This window comes from Lathyrus oleraceus, chromosome 7 (assembly GCF_024323335.1).
Source record: "Lathyrus oleraceus cultivar Zhongwan6 chromosome 7, CAAS_Psat_ZW6_1.0, whole genome shotgun sequence".
Taxonomy (NCBI): Eukaryota; Viridiplantae; Streptophyta; class Magnoliopsida; order Fabales; family Fabaceae; genus Lathyrus; species Lathyrus oleraceus.
In genome coordinates, this window is record NC_066585.1 from 473,756,621 (window position 1) to 473,776,435 (window position 19,815).

Sequence of the window (19,815 nt, forward strand, 5' to 3'; positions counted from 1 at the left end):
TGCCTACATTGGTAGGACTTCAGGCAACTTAAGAATCAATGGAATTGAGCAAGAATCTAAGAGAATTGAAGAGTTTAAAATTTCTGCAAATTACCTTCAATGGAGGTCTGAACATGATGGATCTTGCTCTGGCTTGTGCTTGGACTCACTTCAATTGCTTGCAGGAAGAGAATGGAAAGGTTTAGAAGCAATGGATTCCTGGAGAATTGAATTCCAAAACAGTGGATATTCAAGCTCAAATTCAAATGAATTTATCAGGTTTATCCCATGAGAGTGAAGGGTTTTCAATGGGGGATCAAAGCTGGCGCAATGTGTGTGTTCATTCTGAGCAAATGAAGCTTAATTTATATAGGAATCCCTGTGATATTTGCACACTCATTTCCACTTTCCAAAATTGGAAAATGATGATGGAATGGTGCCTGGGCGCGCATAGGCCCATGAAATGATGGTTTGAAGGTCCAAATTGAAGATCAGATGCTTTGAAGATTGATTGGATTGCAAGGCAATTGAACATTGATGCTTGAAGTTGGATCCATGCCAAATGATATCAGCCTATTTAAGCCATGCGCAACCTATGCATTTCTAATCGAAAATGAATGAATTTAAGCTCTTTGAAAAGGTGAGATCAAGAAGAACAAGTTTGACGTTGAACACTTTTTCATTTGGAGCTTGGACCTTGGAGAAATTTGAGGTGGAAGTTTGGAAAATTTTGACATATCAAATTTTTTCTAAGTGTCAAGCCATATGCCTCAATATTCCACCTTGCTTAACTTTTTATGGGAGCTTCAAATAAGAAAAGTGTCTTCATCAAAGGTGTATATCTCTCAAATACCTTCAAAATTGTCACCAATTTCATGTAATTTGGGTTTGAAATGATAGAGTTATGCATTTTTGATGTTTGGAAAAATCACTTGATCAATGGTATAGGTCAAAAGTGACATATAATGTAGCCTCATATCACATTCTCAAAAAAGTTGAATTAGCTCCCACTCCAAACATAAAAGTTGAAGTAGACACATTGAATTTGATTTTACAACTTGGAAATATTTCATCTCATAAAAATGGAGCAAGTTATGGCCTTGGGAAGTTGACATTCAAATTAGAGTTTAGACAAAATGACCTATAATGTTTCAACATAGAAAATGATTTTCCAAGCAAAACTAGCTCTAGGTCTCAACATGAAAGTTGTTTGGAATGTCATTTAGAGTAAGTTTTCGCTTGGAATCATTTTCATATGGTGAAAAGTTTAGGATATAGGGTCTAGGGAGACCCAGTTTTGATCAGACGAATTCATCTGGCCAACCACCATCAACCAACTTGCTAACTTCCAATTATCTTGACTTTCTTGGCTCATGGTAGATCATATATGCATAAGATGAAGAAATTTTAAGTGTCCCTTGAGAAATTTGATCAATTGGTGAGGTAGCTTGTTGGAGAAGTTACTCAAAATACCCAATCAAACTAGGGTTTCCAAAGCAAATCACCCTCAAACTCTTGAAGAAAACTTGATCAATATAACATGTAGAGATCATTGGGACTCATATATGATGTTTGTAACCATTCTTGAATCAATCCATGGTTGTACTCTTTGTTCATGAGGGTTTCAAACCCTAGATGTGATCAATGAGATCATGCCCTACCTACAAAAGAGTTAGACAAATGCAAAGACATATTTTTGGTATTTTGGTTAGTGAAATGATAAAATACAAGTATGATATAATCACAAAGTGCTTGTTGATCTCTCCGAAAACAAACCCAATGAAAAGGGGTAAGGAGGATGCCAATGTATGATCCCAATGCTTATGCTTATGATGGAATTGCATGAGGGATCTTAGGGTCAAAATTAGGGTCTTACAGTTAATCCTTGATATGTCTATCCTAACCGGTGAAGAGTTTTCTCCTCTTTGCGGTCTTCTGCTCAGTAACCGGTAGTTGTAAGTCCTGCTTTCCTCTGCTGAGTCTATCCTTAATATGTTCATCATAACTGATGACTGATATTCTCTTTGGTATTCTATCCAGTAACTGATAGATATAATTCCTACTTTTCTCCGTCTATCTATCCTTGATATGTTCATCTTAACCGATGACGGATATGCTTCCCTTGAGTCTATCCTTGATATGTTCACTTTAATTAGTGATAAATATTCTCTTTCTTTTTGTCTTCTGCCCAGTAATCGGTAGTTGTAAATCCTATTTGATATTTTCCTCAGTAGTTTGTTCTTACCTGGTATCCGGTAACGAACGCACCTCTTTGTCCTCAGCGAGTCATCCTTGATATGTTTACCCTAACTGGTAACGGGTGCCTCTCTGTCAGGTTATATTATCCTCCTACCCAGTAACTGGTAATGGATAATATACTTCTGGTACTTCTGTGTTGAAGTTCATGCTTCCCCAATTGAGTTTGAGTGCGTATTTCCTCAATGAAGTCGCCAATCCCCTGTTTGGTTCGAGTATTTCGGTTTTGTTCTGATTTACCTGTTTCCCCTGCAGATTTTTCCTCTACTCCCAGCCGAGTCCTTCCATTGATTTATTTTCATGGAATTCCCCTCGTGTCTCCAGTAGTTTTAAGTCGTAGCCTGGCCTACGCACAACCTTTTATCCCCAAAGTCTTTGTTTCCCCAGTGAGTTCTCCTTATGGTACGCATCATGCTTCTGTGTACTTTCAGTCTCTCCGGATTCTTTTCCTATGTGGCAATATTTTCCCCACAAAGATTCCTTTTAACATTCATATCATATGCATCATGAGGTATCTTAGGGACCAAATTTTGTTTCTATATATTGTTATTTAAGTCCATTCTACTGAGTTGATACGAAGACCCCAATTTTGACCCTAAGATCCCTCACGCTATTCATCATATGCATTAGCTTTGGGATCACACCTTGATATTATCCTTACACCTCATTCATTTAGTTTATATTGGGAGAGATAACCAAGCACTTTTGATTGTATCATACTTAGTTTTTTCATTATTAACTAACCAAAATACAAAATATATGTCAATGTATAGTTTGTCACTTTTGTAGGTAGTGTGTATGCTCACCTATGCTCCATCAAGTTCACATCTAGGGTTTGAGACCCTCAATGCAAGGAGTTCAATCAAGAAATGGTTCACATTGGTTTTAGGCATCATATATGGATCCCCATGATCTTCACATGTCATTTTGATCAAGAAATCACCAAGAGTTTGAAGCTTGTTTGCCTTGGAAGCCCTAATTTATCTGGGTATCTTGTGTGACTTCCTCGACAATTTTCTTCAACATTTGATCAAAAATTTCAAGGGATACTTCATATGGTTTTATTGACGTTAAACTTATCCATAGTTTGATGGTCATGAATTTACCGCTACACATAGACACAATTTTTCAATTATACTATATCTAGTTTCTGTTCATTGACAATTTTTCAATCACCTCGACATGTTTTTCATCTTGCTTTAGGCTCTGTTCATCATCCTCCATTTCCGTTCACTGGCCTATTTCGACCATATCAACCTCCAAACTAGCACCATCAGTGATCTCCAATTTTTCCAACTTGGCTCTAAGGCCCTCAGTGGCCTCGGTCACTTTGTTTCCTTGCATGAAAACCTCAGTGGTTTCTTGCTTGAAACCCTATGTGGTTTCAAACATCATGACATTTATGTCATGGACCTCAGATACTTCCGCCATGTTGACGAAAAATGGCTCAACACAGTGGGCATCTGCCACCTGCAATGGGTCCGAGTCAATCTTCATTTGTGACTTCGTTTTGTCTCTGAACTTCAACCTTTCATCCCTGATTGCGTTTTGCACAAGGTCCATGAAAAGAAAATATTGTGAGGTCTTATGGCCCAAAAACTATGATATTTACAAAAACCTATCTTCTTTCTTTTTTCTAAAGGAGGTATCTTAGCGCCATGAGGCACTATCATTTGGACATATTTGACTAATAAATCAAAAAAATTGTCACATTTAGTGACGTCGAAGGTATATGTTTTCTTGGGGAACTTATCGTTCTTTTCGGGTTCGACAGGATTTTTCCCATTCGAAGGTGCAAGGACTTTGCAGGAACAGATGGTCCTTGTTTTAATTCCTCGAGATCGATCTCGCTTTCATCGAAATCGATCTTGCTTTCATCGAAATCTAAAAATTCACTATGTGTTTCTTGATCATCTCTATCTAATTTGGCATAGGCTAATCTCTCTCTCCTATTATTCTTATTCGCCTTGGCTTTTTCAGCCTTCAGGCATTCTACCTATCAAACTCTATCAGCCAATTGGGACATATCCCTCAAGTATTGGCTGTCCAATTTCTTTCTGATGGAATAATCTAAGCCCTCAGCAGCCATTTAGACTAACTCGTGCTTAGACACTTGTGCAAAACACCTTGCCTTTAGAAAATGGAACCTATTAAGATATTCGTCTATTGGCTCAATGAATTTACGCTTAATGCTAGCCAATTCCTTCAGACTAATATTTGACTTCCCCATGTAAAATTGTTCATGGAACAGTCTTTCCAAATGAGTTCAATCATGAATCGAACTTACTAGGAGCATCGTGAACCATGTAAAGGAATTCTTAGTTAGGGAACTGGGGAAGTACTTTACTTTCAGATTCTCATTATTTGCGATATCCCCCGCCTCGATGAGGTACCTTGCCACATGTTCGATATTAGATTTGCTAGTGTCCCTATAAAATTTTATAAACTTTGGAACTTTCTATCTAGGGGGTAACTCTGACTGCAGAATATACTTAGATCATGGTGACATATTGTTTAGCCTATAGAGGCCAATGTTTACCACATTTCGTTCCATAATCCTTTCGACCATGGCTTCCAAATTGTTATCTGCTGTCATATCATTACATCGAACTTGATGTATGACTTCGTAAGCATCCTGATTCCTATTCACCGTCAACACTCTTGGCTCCTTCTCTATTGGTACTAGTTTTTCGACCCTAACCCTCTGGTTTGCCACATCTACCATGTGTGCATTTCGCTGGGTTTGGTTAATGGTGGGGTCTTCTTTGAGGGTTGTTCCTTGGTTTTCTAATAACTGCTCTCTCCGAATTTGTCGAGGGGCTTGAGACCCTAAAGAAATCGCAATGCACGTCATCTACGCTGCCATTTGTTGGTTCGTTTGGGTGGTATTTTGAATCAAAGGATTGAATATCGTGCCTATTTGCTGGGCAAGCATATGGAACATCTCATGGTTAATTTCGTCCATTTGTTGCCTCAAAACTGCTGTCGAGTTTGTTGTAAGATTGGGCATTTGTTAGGTCGAAAACCCCATTCCTAGGGGTGGGTTGATTCGACCCATGTTATGAACAGCAAACCCATACCCTTGTACAGGCGAAAATGTATTCACCATTAGGTCATCAAATGTTGTAGTCATATTATGTAAATTTGTCATAATCGAAGTTGGCATATGCCATATGGCTATTCTCGACAATCTAAAGGCATCATAAATCCCATCACATTGGGCCTGAATGCGCTAGATCCTAATGGAGGAGAGGTCATTTGTTGACCCTGCGTCCTTACAGGAGATAAGATTGGTCGAATGTGAGTATTCGACATTGTGGTCCTGTACTCACCGTGGATGGGATTGCTTCGGACGCATATACTACGACCGTAGTTTTTCCATTGTTACTTAGAGGATTCGCCATTTCTCTCACGCATTTCCTTCTCGTTATCAGTGGTTATTTTACCACTTCTTAATCACATGCAATAAAGTTAAAGGAAATAAATAATAAACAATAAGCAAGGAACTTCTGAATATTTCAAAAGATTTTGACAATAGCACATGTCCCACTGGGCGTGCCAATTTGTTTACCGTCGAATTTGGTAAACAAGCGCTAGTCTTCCAAAAATACAAAATAGTTTGGCTACTCACAGGATCGACTAGATCGATCCTAGGACGTATGCTCTTGTTAATCTAAGTTTTATAAAGGATGAACATTTCGACAATGTTCTTGACTTGAAAACACTATTCAAAAGTTTTAAAAGTAAAAGGGAATATAAAGAAACGGTATAAAGAAGGCTTTGAATTAAACTGATAATAAAGATAAATGGCTTCGACAATGTAAATGACTTTATATAAAAAAAATATTTATATGATGATCACACGTACATTCTTAGTAACTCGTTTCTCAACACAAACAGATACTTAGAGTGAATTTGAGAGTTTTATACACGATGGAACATCCTGAATCCTAAACACTAAGACTCATATTTATACTAATTCGAAATAATTGTAACAAACGGTCTCTTCTCCAAAAGATGACACGTTTTCGTTTGCATGCACTTCATCACCCACAACTTTCCACGTGTTTTCTTAAAGAATCGGATAAGGCCAAAAAAACAGTTGCGAGCCTTATTTGAATTTATGACTCATCGAAGACAACCCCAATCGAAATGCTTCAGTCGAATTGCAGTTTGAACCCAATTTGTTTCTAAGTCCCAAACCATCATTTTCCTCTACGCAAGGGGTTCCTTCAACCAAAACTCCTTCTGTCGAAAGAATCAACTTCATGCATTCTTTTCAGAATATTTTCCCTTGGTCTTTATAGTTTATCTCAAACATTTTCTTAGCATCGCGTTGAAATTTCAGCTAACAGTCACTCAAAATGATGATTCTTGATTTAAGACCCCACTAACATAGAGGAATGAATGCGACTCAGACTCTATTCCCCCTTTCAAAGATGAAGAAACACTACCCTCTGAGTCACTCTCGACGATAATAGGGTTATCACTCATCGTAATGAAAATGCGATAAAAACTTTAGTAAAAGCTAAGGAGAAGAGAATATGCCTTGAAATAGGAAGGCAAAGGTGCTGAAACGAGAGAGGAAGCTGGAAAATCGAAGCTTTAGTGCTTTAAATTTATGAACATGCGACAACGGTTACCCTAGGATGTAAGTGCTCTTAGAGAAGAGGAATAAACTTAAAGAGACAGGGGAAACTCCATCTAAGAGAAGGCTAAATTTTTTCTCAATGTTCTCTCTCCATCCTTATATATGCAAAGGCAATCGAACATATCAGATTGAAAGTAGGAAATAAGGACATATCAATAGTCAGATTTCATCTGGGGAAGACAGACATACTCGAGTGTATTCTAGTACACAGAAAGCTGAGTCACGTCACCCTATACCATTTTAGGTCACACGTCAAAGAGAAAAATGACGAAACATTTCAGTGATGGGATTGTATTTAATGCTCACATTTGTATCACGCCTTGGCAAAACCAAAGCGGTGTGTGTCAGTCGATGCCTGGATGAAGTTCCTTTAAGGCCGACCACTACTAATGAAAGACTCAACGACATCAAACATATCCGACGAGTCTTTGGGGCAATTGTTTTGTGCCGATCAAAGACCTTGGATCCACTGCTCTGCACCGGCCAGAGGCTCAATAGCACAAGGCCCATATACCTAGCTTACTTCGCCAGGCCCAAGATATAAATACCTCTGTGAAGGATTCTAAAGTACACAATCTCTAATCTCCACTTTCACTACCATCGATCTTGAATCCTAAACTGATTTGGATGTTATAGTGCTAACCATACAGGTACCTCATAGGTCCATCGTATCGGAGATAGAAACGTTGTTAACGACATCACATCAATACTAATATCTCTGTTTCAAAGAGTACCGTGATCGAAACCTTTGATCTATAGTGTCACATCAATGTAGTGCATCAGAAACTTCATTTTTCCGTAGTTTTTACAATCATCATTTCTGATTCTGTAAATAATAAAGAAATAGTTAAAAATAACTTAAATAGTATTCTATCATCAATTTAAGGTTGATATGGTATGGCAAAATATGTTGGTTAAAAGTATTAGATGAAACTCAAAATAAAAGTTTCATCTTTTATTATCATTCCTACATATGAGTTGCATGAATATAAATTGGCATCGTAAAGACCACCTCTTAGTCTAAATAAAACTCAATTTAGGTTTCACCAATAACTCTAAATATATATTTGGTTATACGGTGAAGCATATATATTTAGTTATAGTGAAGAAAATTGATTTTGAGTTAATTAATTTTGTAAAATTAATTCTGATTAAGAATAAATTGAAACTAAATTTTTTTATGTTTAAATAAATTATTGCAAAATGAGTTGAAAAGTAGATTTCAATATAAAAATCATGTTTAAATTCAAAAATTACAATCGATAGCTTCAACTATAATCAGAAAGCATAATCAATTTTAATCGTCAATAACAATTATAATCGTCAATAACAATTAGGTGCTCCACCAAACATAAATTTGTTACATTGAAAGAAAAACAAAACTCATAGTATTTATTTAATTATTTCTATATTTCATACATTCATTTTTACCCATGTGATTGGCTTGGCTTCGTTTGGCTTATTGACTGTATTTTACTAATATACTAGGGTATTTCTTTCTGCCATATTTGTTTCTCAAAAAAGAAAGAAAAAAAAGTCCATTTCATGGGGGTAAAGAAATTAATTGTGTAGAGAGAGAGAGAGTGGTGTAGGGGCAGATTGGGTGTGATCCAACCTCACCCTATTTCAACCAATCACAAACTCTTATTATATTACTTTTGATGAGCCCTTCACTGTCCCTCCCCACATATTCCTTATCTCCTTACTCCTACTAACCACACCAGCAACGTTGCCCAATATCAAAACCTTGAAACTCTTCATTTTCCATTCTTGTATCCTTAACTGATTATACAATATTGCATTATGGCAACTAATTCTCTTCATTCAATTCAACACCATTCCCTCATCAAACGCCAATACTACTACTACCCTTCTGAAACAGCTCCTCCATCCACACTTTTCCTCAAACCAACCAGCACCAGCATAACCCTCTCCCACTCTTCAACTTCCAGCACTTTTACCACATTCTCACTCTCTCAAACAACATCCTCCACACCATCATCAACCTCTCAATCCTCCTCCTTTGAACTCCTCCAGCAGCTTCTCTCAGCCAAAAACTTCCGAGAAGCCGACGACGAGACAAGGCGGCTTCTCATCGTGTTGGCAGGCGAAGCGGCTCAGAAGCGGGGATATGTTTTCTTCTCAGAGGTTCAGTTCATCTCGGAAACAGACCTCCAAACAATTGACAAGCTGTGGAGGGAGCATAGTGACAACAAGTTTGGATACAGTGTTCAGAAGAAACTATTTGGTAAAGCTAAAAAGGACTTCACCAACTTCTTCATTAAGGTTGGTTGGATGAAGAAACTTGACACTGAGATGGAGCAATATAACTATAGGTCTTTTCCTACAGAGTTTACATGGGAGCTCAATGATGATACACCACAGGGTCATTTACCTTTGACTAATGCACTCAGAGGAACACAGTTGCTGAGTAATATTTTTAGCCATCCAGCTTTTGATGCAGTTCAAGATGAAGTTGAAGTTTCATTTGGTAACACTGGGGGATTCAAAGGGTTAAAAGATTCATCAAAGACATCAGCTCAGAATATCCTCAAAACAGACTATAGTTTCTGATAGAGTTCAGGACAAAGTTTACAATAATAAAGCTTGATGAATGCATAGAGAAGAATGTAACTTAATTTGTGTTTTAATTTTTAAGTATATACGTAGTAATTATTGATTCATCATCATCAAGAGATGAAGGTAGTTGCTTGAAGTGTATTTTTTTTACTTTAATAAGGATAACTGCATTCTACAAACTCTTTAAACTAAAGGTTCATATGTTAGCTGTCATAATTTTGTGTGAATACTTGTGCACATAATGGACAAAATTACATAGTCTGCCGTATTGTTCTATAACATCTGTTTCTACAGTGACAACTGATAATTTTTAAATTGCAACTTGAAATGGAGTTTTACCACAAATACAAAAATTGACTTCATAAACTTGTGCATTTTCTAAAGATTGTTTACTTAAAGTTTAGAGCCTTTATAATGAATAGTGCTAGTGCAACACTCTTACCGTACACAAAGTAGGTAATAATGAGAGAAATGAAGTAAAAAATCAAATCTTGCTAGTGGCAAAATGCATGCACACTTAAAGTGAAGAAATGCAGGTTAGAACCTACATCACTTAATCTCAAATGTCTTTGAAGCTTTTATCCTCTAAATTGTACTTACAGGCATTGTATATGCAAGTCTATAAGTTATGTTATTGTTTTATAATTAATGGGTTATTTCGTTACTAATCTAAATCCGATAAAATGCTTAATAGAAACTGTTATGGGGACAAATTTGCTTGGATATTGCAAGATTTGCAACATTCTCCCTTTCAACTTTCATGCCTCACCAAACTAAAGCAATCAATAAAGGATAATATGGCTGTTTCTATTTCAATTTTTACAATTACTATTTTGTTCCATAAATTTAGTCTCTTTAAAAAAAAATCATAAACAGACAGTGTTAAAATTTACTTACAACATTTTATCTCTACATTTCTTCTCTCTTTAATCCATTAAAACATGAAAGTAATCCTTTTTCAATCTAGCCTATTCTCTTTCCCTTGTATATCTATCTCATTCTCTCAAAATTTTCCAAATGCAGCCCGAAGTAGTCTTCTTTCCAAATTGTGAAAGAAATAGCTAATAAGCTAAATTTTTACAACATAAAGGAGAATGGGTGGTATATATTAAATTTCTCAAGGTTGATGCTTTTCACATGTTTCCTCCTTCTTCCATACCATCAAAACAAGAGATGCCACTTTGATACCAGCCCTTCCAGTGCTACAAATCTAGTACATCAGAAATTTTGACATTTAAACAAAAAGGAAGCAAAGTTTGTAAGGAAACACATTAAATAGATAATTTCCACCTTAAGAAAATTAGTCACCCGACTTAAATTACAAGAGAAAACGCCATACTTGACGTCGGTTTTATAGAATTCTTTTTCTTTTCTATTGCAAACTGATAAAGAAAGATATTTTAATTTCGGACATTACAGAACAATTTAAAAATGTTAAAAAGGACCACAACTTACCCGGCAAAAAACACTAAGCACATGGACACAGTCTCTTTGTGTGCTGATGAGAACCGTCACAAGAAAGTATAGATTGTGTTTCAGTGTATAAACATGATCCTGGATTCTGAAAACAATCCAAAGCAAATATCAATTTAAATGTTCTGAAATTGTTTTCCTTGGCATAGGTTTCACCGGTACTACAGAAGTTCAAACTGAATATTTCAGCCATACACATCGAATAATCATTAAATGTATGAACTCGATAACACTGTATCATCTTATTTCAATTTATATTTGAAAAAAATTCTGGCCTTAAACGTCTATTCATAAATTTCTGGAATCTAACATTGTTTTTTTTTCTTAAATCATAAAATAAATTATTACCAGAAGCTTGGGAGCATCATAAACGACTTCAGCAGGTTGATCTGGCCCAACACTTGGCAAGCAAGATCCTTTGCAGTTCATGTATTTCTGTATACTGCTCACATAACGAAATTCAATTGATACGATCAGTACATAAAGAGAAAACAAACAAAGCATTCACACGCTAGAATAATATTTCTTCCTCGCTTCATATTGTTTTCCTTGCCGATACATTATCCATGACAAGCATGCTAGCACCAAACATTAATAAAATGGATCCTAGGTTATTTGTCTAGAGGATAAACAAAAACGAAAAATAAAACCAGAATATGCCTTGTATGCATGTAAGATAAAAACCACAAAAGCTAACAAAATTATAGATTTATTGGCAGTGCGGATGCAAAACTCAATAGTACCATTGAAATATATCAGCAACAGAATTTTAGAACACAGATTCAAAGCATCGCTTACATGTCACAATGATTAAGCACCACAAGTTTATTTGGGACACATGATTGTCCTCTTGATTTGCAAACTGAATTACATGATTCACCTTGCCTGTCAAACAAGTGATAAGAAGTTCAACTCCTAAGCCACAGTAAGAAACTGCAAACATTAACCTCGACTAAAAAGAACCAATATCAATAATAATATACCTCCCAACAACAACATTGATGCCATTTAGCCTTGCTTCTGTGAGAGTACTATTTGACCCTGTGCTTTCCATACATGAAAAATACCAGATTCCATCAAAATTGCTATAAATAGGCCAAAAGCAGAAATATATACGGCAGAGTCCTAAATCTACAACCACCCATAACAACAACATGGCTGAAGTATATGTATCCAGATGAATATGAAGTACAATGTCATTTGAATGAAATGTAGCCGTCTACTTAACTACTCAATATTATTTCACACCGTTCTCCTTAAGTATCAGCAAAAACAGTATGCTAAATTATTGCTACGCTATATGTATCGCTAACTGATGAAATTTTAGAATTGGCACCTTGTTAGGTCAAAACAGGATTAGGAGCTTAACACAATTACAAGGCAGTCACTTCTGCAGACTTACCAGAAGAGTTTGATGGCAGAGAAAAGCAGTGATGGAGGTCACTAAGATAAGCATTTTCATGAACCTGAAACATTAAATACCTAGAAACATTAGCAACTTTACTTATCATAAACATAGTTTTCAAACTAACTCGCAAGCTAACTCTTAGAACGAATTTACAATCCTAGGCTGCAAAAATAAGTTATTTTGCATGCAAACGCTTTTTGTCAGACTAATATGTGTTTAATTAAACTCTTGACAAAATCAATAAATTATCGATTCTACTAACAAGTTAGTGAGTCAGAATTTAGACATGGTTTTGGCTTCAATATGCGAGGTTTGGTCAATTTTCTAGGATACTTGAGTTGAGTTGCCTCTATTGTGCAGCATGTATAGGTTTATGAACCTAATAATATTTTGTTCTTTTGTGCCAAACACTGCAAAATAATGTATCGATAAAGCCAAATAAGGCATTATAGTTGGGTCAAGAATTATATTGAGTTATGTTATCAGTTCATCTATTTTATTTGCTTTGTTTGAAGTTGGAATTTTCGATATTAGTTATGAATTTACTATTTAATATATTTAGTTACTGATACTTTTATAAAACAATTTTTAAAAATATGAAATGTCTTAAATGCATAGCCGACAATGAAGGGAGGTTAAGGTTGAGTCTCAACTCAAATTTGATTGAAAAATCCAAAACTACCCTTAAAATGTTTTAAATTTAAGGGGTAATTTCGATTTTTCAGAGGGGAAAAGGATAGCAGACCAGAAAACGCTCCACTCCGCTATCGCTCTATGTACCCTATAGAGGCCGCTTTAGTGTTCTGCACCACTAAGGCTCTTCCCATTGCAGCCGGCCTCCGCTCCGCTATCCCGCTATTGGCTGCTATTGACTACTCTGGTTAAACTCATGCACAACAGGTTCATATATCATGTAAATTCGAGATAAAAAGCAAAGAACAAAAAACACGTTTCAAATCAATTGTTATGCTGATTGTAAGATAAAAGTGCATAAGATACAGTCAACTCCTCCCCCATAAATGTGTAGAACTACACAAACATGCAAAGCTTCCTCTGACAAGAAGATAAGTTGCCGTGGAAAAAGTTTTATAATCACAAAAAGCAACCTTATGTTACTCAAGGTATTATATTAACCTCATAAGAATATTTCTAGAACACAGATACAGTTTCAAGAACAAAAGAATACCAGGAATACAGTAGTTTACTCACCACACTTTCAGAGCTATGACGACATCTCCCAGTGCAGTAGTCAAAAATACTTTCATAACTCCCTGCAAAAAAAAAGTCAAATGGTGTTTTTTGGAAAGAAAAACGAAAAGAAACATTTACTATCTATATTACTCAAACATGTTTATCAAGGCTGTGCTTGGCTTATGAATACCTTATCTGAACTTATCTGTTGACATAAACACATGAAACAGTGTTTGAGAGAGCTTGTAGAAACAACTTATAATATGCTTATTAGCTGCTTTCAACTAATTTTTATAAGCTCTCCAAGATAACTTACGAAAAGTCGAAAACAACTCATAACTTAAATAAAATCAGTTTGAGTGTATTTTCTCTCACAAAGCAAATATATATGAAGAGTGCTTATCCTATAAGCTCTGATAGCCTACAGAAACAACTTATAACTTAAATGAAATCAGTTTGAGCATATAAATAGCTTATACACGAGCACATATATGAAGAGTGCTTATCCTATAAAATCTTAATTAAGCCATTCATCCAAACAAACCCAAGTCCTTAAATTTACATATCATATCAAGTTGCAAAAGTATTGATTCAAAATATACACCTACCTACAATCTAGACTAGTCAATTCAAGGCGCTAAATACAATATTCAAAACTAAACAAAATTTCAAACTATTAAAACAGAAATATTACTTGCAGTAGCCGGTTTAGCAATCTTCATCTTCAACACTTGTTCCCTACGTGTCTGTTCAATTAAACCCGAATTAAACATTTATCCCCCTCCGCGAAACTTGAATTATCAGAAAATCAGTAAAAAAATTTACCAGTGCAGGATTGAGACAGCAAGAAACACAATATTCATAAGAATTGCAACACTGTGAAAGAAGATTGCATCCACTGCAAATCGTTAAACACAATAACCAATTTTAGTTATGAATTTTCACTTTCGAAATTTGAAATAGAGATAAGAGTTGGGAAACAAACTCACTGACAAGAGAATTTCTTCCCGGTTTGAGGACAACAGCGAGATTTTGAATCAATTGAAAGAGCATTGCATACATAACCTACAAATTAAAAATAATATAAATATAAATAAATAAAACAATTTTTTAATATCAAATTGAGAAAGAAAATTTATACCATTGTTGTCGGAGAGAAGGTATCTGCCTTGAACGGTGGTTTTGCAGAAAGGAGTAAATTTGAAGCCGATATCCTTTCTGATAGCGGTGGTGAATGAAAAGTGAGAGAGGAAGAAGAAGAGTAATATTACGGTGGCTCTATATGCGGAGAGTCCCATCGTACAACCATGTGCCGTGAGTTCCATCGATCATTGATCGACCTTCACCACCGTTCCTGGATAGATTGTAATCGAATACAGTGTTGCCTGATTCATTAGGGGGAATCCTCTTTCCACGCGTGCTCCCATAAAAAGTCCAGAATGCCCCTCACGTAGAACCCTTATTTTAGTCATAAGTTTATTGTCGTCGGAAATACATCTTCATACAGTAATGTTTTATATCCTGTGTCAGATATTCCGTCTTCCTTCTTCTTTATTTTTTAAAAAAGTTTTCAAAACAACATTTGAATTCTGCAATAGTGAACTTTCTCATCCAAACATCATTCATCAGAGCTTTGGCAACATTGAAACTTCTTTCCAGCATCTCAAACATTTTAACTATTTTCCATTATTTTAATTACGCAACTATTTCTCCTCCTTTTTATTTTTTTATTTGTAGATAGTTGTTTAGGTTACATTAGATGTACTCATACATGCTCGAGCAAGTGTGTGTCAGTTTAGCTACTCACAGATTATTCCTAGACCTCCCCATGAGTTTGTTCCTCTCGACGTCCGTTGCAGAGATCTACATGAGATATTGAATGATTTCGAGATTCATGGTACCAGAGGAGTATCGTAGGGAGTCAACTCTTGTACACTAGGTTGTTGTTGAGAATTACATGACATAGTTTTATATGGTGCCACACCCTATCCTAACACCAGATGCTCCTGAAGGACCACCTAAGGCAGCTAACCAGGAGGTACTTAAGGTTCAGGATGAGCAGGCAAAGAGTGTGACGACAGTCTGTCGGCGTGTTGCGGAGATGGGTAGAGCAGCCATAGAGTCGTGACTCTTTTAGGATGACAGTCTCTAGTTGTCCCTTGTGGTGCGCATGGTTGTCGAGTTATGTCATGTCATGCATTACAAGCAGAGGAGGAGGTAAGTGATTAGACATGCCCAGTAGTTAGTTTATGTTTGGATGTATGATTTTTTAGTACTTTCGGACAAATGTTATATATGGTCTTGACTTTTTGCTTTCATTTAAGTTTAATATAGCTTCATTTTATGTTGATTTTACTTTGCTTTTACTTTGATATAAGTTGGTCTCAAAAAATTATGATGTTGGGGACAATGGTGATGTTCTAAAATGATTCAGGAGGTTATTCGGAGATGAATATCCGGATACACCCAAACAGTATACGCAAGATGCATCTCTGAACCATAGTTTTTTTAAAACTGAAGTGAAACTCAGAAAATAAAGGGTTTGCGTGATTTTAGGTGCGTCCGGAGATGCATCTCTGGATGCATGAAGAGAAAAAAAAAACATATTTCAAAAGTGTGGTATGCATGAGTAAGGATGGAAAGAGCAATTTCCTTCCTTCGGTGTTTTGAGTGAGCCCGCGTGTGATATAATGGTTTGTGAGTGACTATCAACAACCCTTATATAAGGGCGTTGTTTTCGTCCCTTAATAATTCTACATGATATTCACTACATTTCATGTGCCAATAATCTCATATTTTCTATAGAAACTTCAAAATGACTTTCGTATCGTTAAGATTTTAATTAATATTTTAATATTTTAATTATTAATTAGATTTTATTAAATAATAATTACATTGTAAATATTTAATTTTAAATAGTAATTAATAAAATATAATTAATTAATTTGGATTTAATAAAATGCAAATAATTAATTAAGAAAATACAAATAATTAACTAATGAATATAATTATTAAATATTTAAAATAGTAATTATTTAAATTAATAAATATTAATTAATATACTAAATTGACATATCTATTATACATCAAATTACTAAGTCAGAGAGGAATCACCATTTTTTGTCAAAAATATGTTCGAAATTTAATCTCTGATTGCAGTTAGGATTACGACCTCCAAAAATTTAAGCGGGACAAAGAATTTGATTATCATCTTGCATGTATATCACTCTTCATGCTCTTCATGATCAAATCACTGTTTTTTTTAAAGAAAAAACTCTACAAAAGTCTCATTCCATTGTCATTCAAGATTTTTACTTCAAAACAACATTCTTCTATATTTTACCATCTAAAGGAGGAAAAAGAAGTTGGAATGTTAGATAATATACATGTATCACATTGATCATTGCTTGAGATCACCTGGTTTATTTTGCTGAAATATGTATGTTGTATCCGAATTTGAAATTCGAATTTTGTATAACTATGTCCGGAGATTGAAATCTTGATTATTTTAATGTTGAATTTGAATTGTCTTATGTTATGATTGGTTGTAGTTATGGTGCACCCAATTGTTTTCCCTGATATTGTCTTCAGGGCTATTATATTTATGAATGTTAAACATGTTGAACATGTGACTCCATACATAAGAGGAGGTGAATTGTGGAAGTTTGAAAAATTTTGGTTGAAAATAAAATCATTTGAAAAAATAAAGTTTGAAAACATTTTAAAATAAACGAGTGAATAAGCAGTGGAAAACCAAATGAAATACAGTAAAGTAAAGAAATAAGGGATAAAGAGAAACACCATAAATATATACATGTTTAACCTAAATTGACCTACTCATGTCCCCAGGATTTATTTGTGAAAGTGTCCAATAAACTTGAGAGCTTTTAGAAGGGTATGCCAACGAACCTCCTTTACAAGGAAATGAAATGAAGTTTTAAGGCTAACTTCCAACCACACAACGAGCGAGGCTTATAGTGGTTATCCTTCAAACTCGAACCAAGATGGATTTTTGAGTTGGATGTCCTTATAGCCTAAATTGAGTTTTGAGTTGGTCATCCTTCGAACTGAACAAGGGTGTTCAAAGGCTGACCACGAACCGAGTTGAGATTTTATAGTGTCTAATCTCGAACTGACTAAGCTTTTAAATAGGCTAAACTCAAAGAACCAAGTTGAGATTTTACACTGGCTAATCTTGAACTGATAGAGATTTTAGTCAATCTAAGTTTAAGAGGCGTTGTGGAAATTTTAATGGTTGATTTTCATAAACTAAAAGAGAACTTTTCTTATTGGCAAAACTCAGAAACCAAATATGAAAACTTCCTAAGACAATCCCCCAAATCAAACAAGATATTTTACTACTTTAGCTCGCAATTAGATAACTTCTCACAGAAGAAATATTTACCCAAGAGATAATACATTCTTGGTAAATTAAAATTAAACCCTTATCTAGAACAATGATCCTCACTTAGACTCAAGAATACTCTCGAATCACTATGCTAAAATATTTAGTGAAAATGAAGAGATAAGTGAAAGTGAGATCAAAGTTCATCGTTTTATGATGTGAAAAAAGTGATAGAGAAGCTCTCTATTTATAAGCTAAATTATGCTTAAATTTGGAAATAATCCATGGGCAAAATCAATGTCATAATGGATTAGGACAATCAATTATTGCCTTTCAATAATCGATTATTCAAGCCACAAATAAAAGGTTTTAATATTTAGATGTTACCAATCATTAAGAGACTATCCCAATCAATTTTAGACTCAACTTAGTGAAAATAGTTGAGCAGGTCATTAGCTTTACTCAACTACTAGTATTCAATTGGAAAAAGTCTTTCAATCAAACAGACCTTCCCCTAATTAGTTGGCTAGGTATTAAAAACATTTTTAGGTGCTTTAAATAAAATATGAGAGGCTCCCCGAGGATGTGTGTGTGTATGTGTGTGTGTGATTTTGTTATAGTAATTCAAGAAATAATATTGTGTCCTTACAAGACACTAGTCACTCAAGCAAACCCGACCTAGAGAGCTTTCACACTTCCTCTTTGTCACAGATTTGAAGATTCAGATATTGACATCATTATAGTTGAGTTTAGCATCACACAAGAATCTTGAATCTTCTTAATTAGGCTTAACATATCTTCATATTGATTACCATCATGATATAGTTAAGAGGTTAAACCACCAGAGAACCTTGAAACAAAAGTATTCACTTGAATGTCAGTTAACCACAATGTTGACTTCAAATAGATGTCTTAATCTTCAAGAACATCTTCAAGAAGATAACTTGATTCATGAGGGTATCTTAATCAACTATCTTAAGCATCTTATATTGCTTGTATTATCTTGAACAAATAAGGACTTCACTGGATATCATTTGATATTAAGTGTTGTCATCATCAAAACTAAATAGTTACTTGGTTGACTTGCATATTTGATGTCAACAAACTTCACCACCTTAGATTACATTGGAAATACTTGCAAGCACATATATCCATAAAATCAGGTGATGTCCATGTAGATGTTGGAAATAAATTTACAAATAAAAGGAAGTTTGATATACGTGAACATGTGATTCAATGGGTATGCACGATGGCTATCAAATTAGGGTTCAACATTAAAATCGGGAGGTTAGATTTTTATTCTAATAGAAGACAGAAATTTGTATCGATGAGGTATGAAAGAAGTGGTAAGTATAAAAAATCTATCTAGAAGTTGAAACACGGTGACAACAGAATAAGGAAATGTGAGTGTCCTTTTAAGTTGCATGGGTACCTCACGTTTAATAATACATGGACATTTAATGTGATTTGTAGTATACATCATCATGCTTTATGTCACAATTTTTTCAATCAATCGATTGTATGTTATATGAATTCTAAAGAGAAGAAACTTGTCTTTGACATAACATTGAACATGGTTCATCATAAAAACATAAAGGTGAGAAAAATAAAAGAAGGGGGTTAAATTATGTTTCCTTTTTCTTCTTTAAGCTTTTTCATCTTGTGCTTCTGATGTTTCTTTACCAAAGTATGAAAACTTGGTTCAGAGTCTGATTCAGAAAACTAGTTTGACCTCTAAAAGACCTTATTAGATTCTGAACCAGAATCTGATTTGGATTATCAGAGTTGACAGAAGTGGAATATTTAAGCACAAAAACAAGTAAAGTGAAGTAAGATACTTTGGTTGTTATCCTGGTTCCTCTCACAACTTAAGAGTAGTTTAGTCCCATTTTACTTCCAAGGGATTTCCACTATAACCAAACTGATTACAAA

General features: G+C 35.0%; 2 protein-coding genes across 2 annotated transcripts; one reads left to right on the forward strand and one right to left on the reverse strand.

The window, feature by feature from the left end:
- The first annotated feature begins 8,463 nt into the window (after nucleotides 1-8,463).
- LOC127108408 (tetrapyrrole-binding protein, chloroplastic) lies at nucleotides 8,464-9,645 on the forward strand. Its single transcript, XM_051045870.1, has one exon. The coding sequence runs from the start codon at nucleotides 8,690-8,692 to the stop codon at nucleotides 9,458-9,460; it is 771 nt and encodes a 256-aa protein (XP_050901827.1). The 5' UTR covers nucleotides 8,464-8,689; the 3' UTR covers nucleotides 9,461-9,645.
- Nucleotides 9,646-10,252: 607 nt separating this feature from the next.
- LOC127108407 (uncharacterized) lies at nucleotides 10,253-15,065 on the reverse strand. The gene is made up of 11 exons (XM_051045869.1): nucleotides 14,680-15,065; nucleotides 14,528-14,603; nucleotides 14,364-14,436; nucleotides 14,233-14,284; nucleotides 13,557-13,618; nucleotides 12,342-12,405; nucleotides 11,923-11,980; nucleotides 11,738-11,824; nucleotides 11,288-11,381; nucleotides 10,922-11,027; nucleotides 10,253-10,676 (listed from the first exon to the last, which is right to left on the reverse strand). The coding sequence occupies exons 1-10, from the start codon at nucleotides 14,861-14,863 to the stop codon at nucleotides 10,935-10,937; spliced, it is 843 nt and encodes a 280-aa protein (XP_050901826.1). The 5' UTR covers nucleotides 14,864-15,065; the 3' UTR covers nucleotides 10,253-10,676; nucleotides 10,922-10,934.
- Nucleotides 15,066-19,815: the final 4,750 nt, after the last annotated feature.

What these genes read in the sequence shown, in the direction of transcription:
- LOC127108408 (XM_051045870.1), top strand. Translation starts at nt 8,690, where the DNA reads ATGGCAACTAATTCTCTTCATTCAATTCAACACCATTCCCTCATCAAA.
- LOC127108407 (XM_051045869.1), bottom strand. Translation starts at nt 14,863, where the DNA reads ATGGAACTCACGGCACATGGTTGTACGATGGGACTCTCCGCATATAGA. An exon ending in GGGAAGAAATTCTCTTGTCA is followed by an intron (nt 14,437 to 14,527) that starts GTGAGTTTGTTT and finishes AACGATTTGCAG; the next exon opens with TGGATGCAATCTTCTTTCAC. An exon ending in TCTGCCATCAAACTCTTCTG is followed by an intron (nt 11,981 to 12,341) that starts GTAAGTCTGCAG and finishes TGGAAAGCACAG; the next exon opens with GGTCAAATAGTACTCTCACA.